General features: G+C 39.6%; 1 protein-coding gene across 1 annotated transcript in view; it reads right to left on the minus strand.

The window, feature by feature from the left end:
• Nucleotides 1-11294, minus strand: part of DLAT (dihydrolipoamide S-acetyltransferase) — a 23471-nt gene extending 12177 nt beyond the window's left edge. Inside the window, exons 1-7 of the mRNA XM_004689269.2 lie at nt 10925-11294; nt 10389-10490; nt 9951-10075; nt 9635-9788; nt 7851-7977; nt 5434-5621; nt 4237-4390 (exon numbers count right to left, since the gene is read on the minus strand). Of these exons, the coding sequence (XP_004689326.1) occupies nt 4237-4390; nt 5434-5621; nt 7851-7977; nt 9635-9788; nt 9951-10075; nt 10389-10490; nt 10925-11203 (1129 nt within the window). The 5' untranslated portion in view covers nt 11204-11294. The remainder of the gene's footprint in view (nt 1-4236; nt 4391-5433; nt 5622-7850; nt 7978-9634; nt 9789-9950; nt 10076-10388; nt 10491-10924) is intronic.
• Nucleotides 11295-11300: the final 6 nt, after the last annotated feature.

The raw sequence follows: 11300 nt of genomic DNA on the forward strand, positions 1-11300 counted from the left end.
TGCTTAGGGTGGGGTGAAGAGAGTAGAGGGAAGTTCTGACTGGTGAGTCCAGCAATATGGTGGCAAAGTTAAGACACCCAGCTGGCTTCCTCCAGATACTCACAACCGAACTGCTATAAAACAAAAAAAAATCCTTAGGTAAAAATGGACAGCCACAGCACACATCAGGAATAATGGTGCAGCAGAAAGGGGTAGGAAAGGCCTTAAGTAAACTTTGTTAGGGTAAGAATGGAGCCATATAACCCATAAGAGGCAGGAACAGGTGCTGCGCAAAGCCCCCTGTAGCTACTGACATGAGCACACAGCAGAACTGGGGCTCTTGAGATCCCACACTGCACTGGGTAAGGGGGTGCAGTAAAAGCCACCCAGAGACTGTTGATGGAGTGAGAGCAGGGGTAGGGGCCCAGACTGAGGACTACTAGCTTGACCCAAAGGCTCATAATATGGAGCAGTGAGAGCCTGAATCGGGTCAGAGCACCTGAGTTTCCTTACAGAAGAAGCTATACAACTCTATTTTTATGCCTTGCTTCATAACAAAGGGTGTTAAACTTATACAAGAATTACAAGTTGTTGCTAAAGGACTTAATGAAATAGGAGATGGAAAGATTTCCATGCTCATGGATAGAAAGAATCATTATCATTCAAAATAACTATCCTGCCTAAAATGATAAATTTTAGGCAATCCTTATCAAAATACCAGCAACATTTTTCCCCATCAAAATACCAGCCCTAAATACCAGAGAAAAAGAACTACACAAAAATTATTTTATAAGGAACCACAAAAGGCCTCAAATTGCAAAAGCAACCCTAAGAACTATCTGTACCTGACTAAAGTGTAGAATAGAGCAATATATGCTCTATTAAAAACTGTATGACAATGGCACAAAAAGAGACACATGGAACAAAGGAACAAAATCAAAAGTCCAGAAGTAAATACACACACACACACACACACACACACATACATACATATATACATATATATATAATCAGCACCTATTCTGTGATGAAGCAGCTATGACCATAAAATAGGAAAAGTCTCTTTAATAAAAGGAGCTGGGAAAATTGGAAAGTGACACATTGATCCAACTTCATCTAAAAAATAAACTTCAATGGATTCAAGATTTAGATATAACACCTACAAGAATAAAATATAGAGAAGAAAACATGGACAATATGTACCATGATATAAGCATTAAAGGTATTTTTGATGACTTAACCCCTGTAGCAAGGGAATTAAAAACAAAAATAAACAACTGGGAGCACCTAAAGTTGAAAAGTCTTGTACATTACAAGAAAATCCAAAACGATTAAATAGAAGAAAATATTTACGCAATATATAACTGACAAGGGATTACTATCCAAGGTACAATTCAACAATAAAATAACAAGTAACCCAATTAATAAATGGGCAGCCAAAATGAACAAACAATTCACCAAAGAGGATATTCAGAAGTTCAAAAGACATGAAAAAATGTTCATCACCTCTAATGATGGCACAACCATCATGGAAAATCAATCTGGATTTACCGTCAAAAAAACTAAAAATGGAAATAACATGAGCAGTAATTCCATTCTTGGGCCTATGTCCATGGAATGTAAAACCATCCAGAAACGAACCAACCTTTGTATTCTACAACATTCACAGCAGCATTATTTACAATAGCTAGGACAGGGAACAAGCTAAATATCCACAGACGGAAGATTGGATCAAGAAGATAGGGTACATATACCCCATGGAGTATTATACAGCCATAAGAAAGAATGAAAGGTGGCCATTTTCAACAAAGTGGAAGAAATTTGAGAATTATGAGCAGCAATATAAGTCAGAATAATAAAAACAAATACTGGACACTTGCAGAGCAGATAACTTAATGTCATAAAACACTTTTAAAAAGCCACAAGACATCAATAAACACCCTAAAAGCAAGGGGAGGAAAAGGAACAAGCGCATGCAAGAAATGATGCATCCCAAAAAACCAAACCAAAGCATAGGGAACACCAAGAGCTCATTCAGTCTTAAAAAAAGATTTGAGTGCTCACAATAAATATTAATAGATGGAAAGATAGAGATACAGACAGACATATAAAATCACTCTAAGTAGTCTACAAAAAAAGTACATATTGGCTGACTGTACTATAAACCCAGCGCCACAACCTAACCACAAATTTGTTTCCCTTAAATTCACTTTCCCAATCTATAAGAGCAATATTTCACAATCTCTCTACCCTCAAAACTCCCCACTCTTCCCCCAGTGATACCCTCATTTCATACTTTATTGACCAAATAGCAGCAGCGAGAGATGAACTCTCATCTACTACTACCAAACCTATAAACATCCCTTATTCTCTGCTGCCATAAAAAAAAGACAAAATATCCCTTATTACTTTTAAGTCAATTTTATCAATAAACTTTGTTCCTTACAAATTATCCTGCCCTTCCTCCCTTACGGCATCATCTATTTATTCCTTTCTGTTAGACCCCTGGCTATCAACCAGAGGACAATCTGGTTAATGTCTGAAGATATTTTTGGTAATCAAAATAGGGGCACTACCATCCAGTGGATGGAGGCCACTAGGACAACACCCTACAATGCAAAGGATACAGCCCCAACAAAGAATTATTTGGTCAAAAATGCCAATAGCACCACAGTTGAGAAACTTCATACTAAACCGAACATACTTACTTTCAAAAGCCCTCTCTTGAGCCCACATTCTCCTAAAATTACACCTCTATTTTTATGCCTCACTTCCTAGCAAAGCTTCTTGAATGAGTTGACCATCATGCTTTCTCCACTTCATCCACTTTTCACTTTTCAAGCAATTCAGACTAGATTTTATTGCACTGTTCTCCTGAAGTTGTTGACAAGTACCTAAATCTAGTTGACTAAGAACTTGACTAAGTTCTGTTGTAATGTACCTTAAAGTTGTAACCACCACTCTTGTCTAGCCACCACCAGCAGCTCTAGCAACAGCATCTTAAAAGGTGCCTTGGCTTTCCTTTAATACATTTCCACAGAGCAGTCAAAACGATCTTTTAAATGATATATATCATTCTAGGTCGTTTCCTTGCTTTAATGTTTTAATGGCTTCTTACTGCATTTAAAATTCAAATTTTATCACAATCTATAAAGTCCTGTGCGTTCTCACCCCTATATTTCTTTCCAACCTCACTGGCTACCGCCGGACCTTCTATTCACTATGCTCCATCATACCGCTCTCCTTTAAAGTCCCCAAACATGCACCGTTTCCCACTGTGGACTTTGTATTCTGATCTCTTTACTCAAAAATACTTTTACCCCAGTGCTTCACGGAAGAAGCTGACTTTTCAGCTTTCAGATCAGACCAAATGCCACTTCATTACAAAGGTCTTCCCTAACTATCTTGTCTAAAAGCAGTCCTACTTTACTTTTATCTACTCGGTTTCATTCTTTCTTAGCAATTAAGTTACTTTATTTAATAATAAGAAGCTAATACCTATATAATATTTTCTGTGTGCAGGCACTATTTATTACTTACTTAATTCTCATATGAAGTACTATGTTAAAACAGAACTGAAGAAACTAGGGCACAAAGGGAACACAACTAGTACAAGGCAGAGTCGGAATCCAAATCCAAGCATGCTAGTTCCAAAGCCCACAGCCTTAATTACTGTGCTGTACATCCTTTCTCTTTCTTCCTTTCCTTATTGCTTATTTGGTAATATAAGCAAATGAAACTGAAATATTGTCTGTTATATGAACAAGTGGCATACACTGATAATACTCAGCGAATGTTTGTTTAAATAATAAATGAACCACATAACTCGGCCTGCATAAGATATTGGGATTTTTCCACTTTTAACTTTTGTAAGCTAACCAGTATTGCTAAATATCCAATAAGTGACCCTTCTTTACTTTGTTTAAATTCTTCAGATACAATTACTAACCTTATTACACAATCCAGTCCTGTAACCCAACCTGGCTAACCAGGAGCATTAACTACCACCACCAGTAAGCCATTTCCCATGAATACAGGAGAAAAATAAAAAAGCTATCACAATTGGCTGTAGCCCTGATAGACTAGCACAAAATGTTTCCCTACTCTGCAAGGATAACAAAGGAAATATTTCCCTCCTTCACCCTTCTCCCCACTATCACAGTCAAGAGGCTTATATACAGTTGTACATGATGGTCTTAAGGAAGAAATCCAACTAAATTTTAGCTTTACAGTCCCATTCCACCGAAACAGATTTACCTTTTACTTGTGTAAGGTCAATCCCTTTCTCGGCTGCCAATTTCTTTGCAAGAGGGCTAACAAACAGCCTTCCCTTTGGTCCAGCAGGAGCAGCTGGGCGAGCGGCTGAAGGTGTAGGGGCTACAGGCTGGGGAGTTGGAGGAGCAGAAGCCACCTTTTGAGAAAAGTCACAAATTATAAATTCCCTACTGCAAAGGTTGGTCTGAAAGATCAGTAGTTTCAACTAAGTAACTTTCACCTTGTTTCCAAATATAATGCATAACCTGCTTAACCAGTGATATGGCAACAGAAATATAGTAACAATACATCAAAGACAGAAATAAGTCAAGTGATCTTACTCTGTGACAACATGGAGAGGCAGGGAATTTAATACTGCTGACCGTATATGACAGCTTTATAGCCTTTCTTCACTTTAATCTCTTGCCGCATTACTCTGATTCTCTTACTTCACCAGTTACTGCTTTTTGTTTTTACTTAATCTAATTTCAAAATACAAAATCATGCTGGATGGTTCCATGTTGAAAGTACCTTAAGAAATAAACCAACAAGGTTCCATGATGAAAGTACCTTAAGAAATAAACTAACACTGCTACTTGTCAGTTTCCCATGAATGTATGACAGTAATCAAGTTTTCTTTGGAAACATGTGCTTAGCCCAAACTCAGATGAATGCGGCCTCTGCGGGAGTCTAATTATGGTGTTACTGATGCTTCAACTTCATACGAGCTTATGCCACAGGTAGACTGTATAGTATACAGACTGTGTAGTGTATGTAAAGACTGAATTCTGTGCAAAACAGGTTATTCTAGGTCAAGGTTCCAATGTATTGCAAACATAAACTTGATCTACCATAATATGTAAAATACCAAGAGCACTCACAGGAACTGTAAATTCTACTGAAAACACAAAACAAAGCACCATCTTCCCTAAGTAAATCTATACTTCAAGCAGAAAAAGAACATGTTACTTAAATTTTCTTCTTGGCTAGACTCAAGACAGCAAGAAAAAAAGAATCAAACTATTGACAATGAGGTGAACAGCCCAATGCCAAACACCCTAATAAGCCTCCACAAAAGTTTACTGTCTTCTTTATTCATAGAATCTTAGAATATTTTAGGAACCTAAAATATTAACTAATCCACTTTCCATAACTCAGCGATAAGGTTAAGTGTTCCTTTATATCTAGAAGCATACCTACCGGAGGTGGGGGCGGTGGAGGTACTTGTGGTTTTAAATCAGTTACTTCAGTTGGCCTATAGTCAGCAAAGGCTGGTATATCTGCCTCTTTTTCTACAATGATGCAAAGTGGGGTTCCTAGAGGGACATCTCTTGTTCCTTCTGGGATCAGGATTTTTGCCAGGTAACCTTCTTCCTGCACTTCAAAACCTTAAATAGAAAGAGAAATTATTAGGGACTTAAAGAACTCCAATATCCCACTAAAGTCAAAGAAGGTTTTAAGTAAAAGACTTCTCTTTCTAGTCTCTTTCAAACAAGCTATATAATAACCTTTTCGTAAGCTATTCAATCTTGATGTCTCACTTCTTTACCTAAAATAAAATGGGGATAACAGTAACTACATCACAGGAAGATTACAAAGAATCAATGAATTAACACTTTTCAAGTACTTCGAAATACTTGGTACAAAGCAAATACTCAATAATTGTCTGCTAATAAAACCACGAGATTTCAAACAGAAATTAGTTCTGAGAGTTGTTCCTAAAAACACCTCCAATGGCAGCCTCTACAAAGACACACGAGACTCCAGGATGACACCAGCTATACCAACGTGGCTCCAGTTGTAGTGTTAAAGGTCAGAGCCACAGAGATGTCAAGTTAAGGAGCAACCAGCTGGATAGTGGGGTGAGATTACACCTCTAAAAACATCTTTGGAGTTTTTCAGAGAGGCTGTATTTGGTATGACACTAAATATTGGAAGAAATATAGCATAACTGGGGTTTCTATGGTGTTGACAACTTACATTTTCTTCAGTTACTGCTTTTTTCCCAAGGAACTTAAAGGGCTAGCAGAAGTAAAAACTAAAAGGAGCCATTTGCAGAGTAGATCTGCCTTCTGAATCTTGGCTTCCTATAACATTGTGCCTCCTTGATGAACACATCAATCATCAATAGGAATCCTTCCATTTCCCAATTGAGTATTATTATCTAATAAAAGACATTTAACAAGAAGGGACTCAAAGGTCACAACAGAATTTAAAGAGTTTCATCAAGGTCATACTTCTCTAGAGACCGGAGTCTATAAAATACTAGTCTTTATGGAAACACTGGTATTCAAATTAATAGAATCCTTTCATCCAATAAAGTCTTAAGAGGAAACACAATATACAAAAAAATAAGAACAAGTAGTTTTGTGGAAGTAGGAAAGGGGGGCAGGGCTCTGTAGAGTCCTGCTTGTTAAGTTCTCCTTTGTGGCAAGGTGCCATCACCAATCACAGGGTTTGAAGAACAGTCCAAAACACCCACTTCAGAGGATGCCCACAGAAGCTACTGCTACTTCTCTCGGCACTGGGCAGGGAATACATAGTATTTACAAGTATCAATAAATATTAGCACAACTTTACAACTGGATTTTGTTGCTAAGCATAAAAGTCAGGAAAGGAGCACAATGTGTTAACTAAACACTCATACATAGACACATATGTGTGTGTGATAAGACCACACACACACACATTCTATTAAATTATGAAAGTCTAAACCCTGGCTTCAGTTTTTCCTCAAAGTCACCTTAAATTGTTTGCCATCTTCCTGCTTTTTAAAAAAAGATTTATTTATGCATACAGAACTGGGTACAGGCTAGAAGTGCAGGGGGTGAGAGGATTCACCAGAGACAGAGTGGGAAGCAGAACAGGCAGATGTACTGAAATATGCTGCTGAGGGAAGCGGTGGGCAGGTCAGGAGAGGACTGCCACACCATGTGGGTCACCTCGCTGGCTAGGGATCACACTGACGCTGCAGTGGCTGCAGAGAACTTCATAGTGCTGTGCTTTAACCCACATGCCACCAGGGAGTGCCCAATTTTCTTCCTTTTAAAGCTATTTTTTTTCCGTTTCCTCTATTTTTCCCCAATACCCAGTTTAGATTACAGTAGTCTTAACATAGCTTGCCAGCAACATAATAAGGCTAAGAAGCAAACTCTGGCCTAATAATTCAGTGTGATTGTGATATGAAATTGCTAAGTCTATTTACATTTTTGTTATGAGATATTCTTTTCTAGGAAATGAATGCCAAGAATTAAAATTTTACGTGCTACCACTCATTCATTATCTAAGATGGAGGGCAATCCACTTTCCTTACTAGGAAACTTAGTGCCTCAATCATTAAAAAAATGAAGAAATCAGGCCCTCTCTGGTGGCACAGCAGGGTAAAGCACACCACTAAGAATCTAAAGCCACTTCAGCATGATTCCAATTCCCATCATCGGAGGTGACCACATGGCGAGGCAGACCTCTCCTGACCCGCCTGCTGCTCCCCACTCTGTCTCTGGTGAAGCCTCTCACCGCCCCTGCACTTCTAGCCTGTACCTCAGCTCTGTATGCACAAATAAATCTTAAAAAAAAAAAACAAAACTTAAAAAGTAAAAAAAATGAAGAAATCTCACCTATAGTGGCCTTATCAGTCTCTATCTCTGCCAGTAAGTCTCCTTCGCTTAACTTCTCACCCACTTTTTTTTCCCACCGCTGAACTGTGCCCATGGTCATTGTAGGAGAGAGGGCAGGAAGAACCACCTGTAAAAACAAACACACATTATTGCTTCATACTAGGATGTCTTGAACACATGGCACCCAGCAAGACTGAACAGTTCCATGGTATGATAGTGACTACGACAATCCCAATTCCATCTGCCTAATACCCCAGAAAAGCAAAAGCCGAGTGCCTCAATAGTATCCCATCAGTTAAATCTCAAATTTTCTAGAATCAGCTATATTCCAACCTACTCTGTAAAGTTAAAAGCAATGAGCAAATGGGAAAGAATTCTCTTTAGATGGTCAAACTAGAAGTTTTTATTTCCACAGAATGATCTTGGTCCAGACTATCCAATTAAAATTTCGTTGCGCTCTATATTAGGACCTATCTTTTTGCTCAAAGGAAATGCTTTTCTCCCAAGCTTCCCAAGTACCTTTCCAAGAGTAAAAAACAAACAAACAAAAAAGCCAACAACAATATTAAGAATTATTCTTACAACGGTCAACAAAGTCCAAATATCAGATTTCCTGGTCTAAATTAAAAATTGCTCTCCTATTTTTATGGCTTGTACATCCACTGAGTTAGGATTCTTATTTAGTCACTACAGATTTTATGAGCTGCCTTCTTAGTTTTTCATATCTAATTAGGAATAGAATTATGCAGAGAAAAAAATAATTTTAACTGATGTTGTCTCAGAAAGGCAGGGAAAAAAAGTAAACAGACTGAGAATTCTAATCAGAATTTTAAAAGTTTTTCTTGTTTAGAATTGTCTTCTTCACTATTTTTTAAAAATCAGTGGCACCAATAATCTCTATAAACTATTATAAAGAATGATTAAGATATATCCCTGATAGCTGTATTCAAATCCACAGACACAAAAGAAGTAAAATAAGTCATATGTAATGAGATAGAAATTGCTAAACAGTATATCAAATAAATGTGTGGACTGAACACCAGGAAAATTTCATTATTTGTGATTGTTAATACCAGATCAAGAAGTGGAACATTATTTATAAAGAAAATGACTCCTGTACAAAAATTCCTACCAAAAAAATGTGAAGGGAAAGTTTTACTCTAAATGTTTCAGAAAAATGACAGTTGGTTTTTATCCATTTCCAATATCTGAACATACAAATGTACATGGGATTACTCTAATATTTAATAAATTGACAAAATTTGACACACTAGTTAATAAAATCGACAGTGAACAATAACTTCAGCTCTGTTGTCATGCTAGTATACTGTCTATATTTATGCTGTAGTTTATATTCATGCTGTCAGTTTTCTCATTTATTAATACTATAGTACTTTTTCCCCCAACTCTTAGGAAACACCACCATATGTCAAAGGAAAACATAAACTGAGGATTTTCATTCAATATCCAGCACTTGAGAGTGACTAGAAACTGTGTACAAACTGTGTACACAGGGAGTAGATGTAAGTACAAATGGTCCTGAAAGCCTAATATCGTGTTCTTGAATGAGAAATGCCATACACTGAGGCTGATAAAGTAACCTGTCCAAGTTTACCCACCTGGAAATAACTTGTTATAAAAAAGATCACTTTTATGTTAAAATCTCTATTTACTTTCAAATGACAAGAGCTAGTCACATTTGATGCCTATTTCCAGAATGTGACAGCCATGAAAAAATAAAATGAAAAATTATCTAGAGCAAACATTCAGAGGCTGAGCCTCACCTGCATGTGAGTGGGATATGAGCTACCAGGAGCCTGAGCAGAAGGTGTAGGTGGCGAAGCAGCAACAGCAGGGGTTGGTGCTGGGGCTGCTTGTGGGGTGGGTGCTGCCGAGGAATCCAATGTATAATTTTTAAAGGCCTCAATATCCTCAGGCCTAAGGAAGAGAAAGAATGCATAAGTATAAGGGGATTATAAAGCAGATTCAGCTCCTACAGAAATAGCCTTGGAAGCTTTTAACAACTTGTTTTTCAATTCTGGGTTAAAACACTCCTCTAATCCTAAGCTAAGTTCCAAAATTGACCAGGAAACTACTCACTTTTCAACTGTGATACAGATGATGGATCCTACTGGAACATCTCTTGTACCTTCAGGAACAAGTATCTTTGCCATGTAACATTCCTCCATGCTTTCAAATCCAACAGTGGCTTTGTCCGTTTCAACCTTTTAACACAAAAGCAGGAGCTCAAGCTTGGAGCACCAGTACGACTTTCATTAGCTTGTGTCTAAAACCATACAGTTAAGCATTCAGGCGATGATAAAGTCTCGATCACAGATCTGAAAGGAGTTTTTTTTTCCACGTTGTGGCTGAAAACCTATGTGGCAAGCTGCTGACAACCTACTGAACCAATCACCTCTAGCGAATTATAAGAAACAATTGTGTTACTTAACCAAAGGGGAAGACTCATCACCGGGTAGGTTAATGCTCAGTCGATTTGGCAAAACCAATTCATTTCCATACTATAAAACAACATACCTCTGCAATCAGTTCCCCCTCATTGATTTTTTCTCCTTCCTTTTTTTCCCACCGGGCTATGGTGCCTGCCTGCATTGTGGGGGAAAGAGAAGGCAATGGAACCTGGAAGAGAAAAAGGTGAAACACTACATTTAAAAGGGCTACGTCACTCTCGTTCTGGTGTAATGTTTCATTCAATTAAGTGTAATTTAACGCAGGGACTACACTGAGTCTCCTCTCGGGATGGGCACACTGGATGTAAAGGGAGTTCCTAGCACCCCAAGTTCATGTCCTCGCAGGCTTCCTGTGGGTCTGACGGGGCACCCATCTCTGGAGACTTTCCACCCGCCGGCCCACGTTCAGTGCTCTTCTTTCAATGGAACAGATCGCGAGAGGGAGGTTCAAGGGCTAAAGCAGAGCTGGGTATTGGCGCAGGGACCCTGACCTATACTGGGGGGGATGGGGAGAGTGAAGAATCCCTGAGGCCTCGGAAGAAGAACCAAGAAGTCCGCCCTGAAGGACAACGGGGTGCCGCGAAGGGCAGGTCTGCTGCTCACCTTCTGATGAGGGGGGAGACTGTAACAGCGGCGGCCCGGCACTCCGAAAAGCTGCAGCAGCAGGCGACTCCGCGTGGTGGCCCCGCGGCTAAGGCTCCAGCCACTGAGCGCCCGGACCCCGCCGTATCTAGCGGTCGCGCAGTGGCCACGAGCCGAAGCCGGGCCAGCCCGCGGGGTCGCGCCCGGAGCGCCCGGTCCTTCCTTCAAGGTCGTCCACCGGGCCCGGAACCCAGCCCCGGGGGCCACATTTCGGGCCCGTCGCGCACAGACGCGCCACATAGTGTCACCGACCCCACACACCCCAAGCCCAACGCGTCTCCGGAGTGACCTCTCCGAGAGCAGCGCCGCGCTGCCGTCAGCCACGCCGCGCAGCCGC

This window comes from Condylura cristata, unplaced genomic scaffold (assembly GCF_000260355.1).
Source record: "Condylura cristata isolate star-nosed mole 26May11 unplaced genomic scaffold, ConCri1.0 scaffold00025, whole genome shotgun sequence".
NCBI classification, from domain to species: Eukaryota; Metazoa; Chordata; class Mammalia; order Eulipotyphla; family Talpidae; genus Condylura; species Condylura cristata.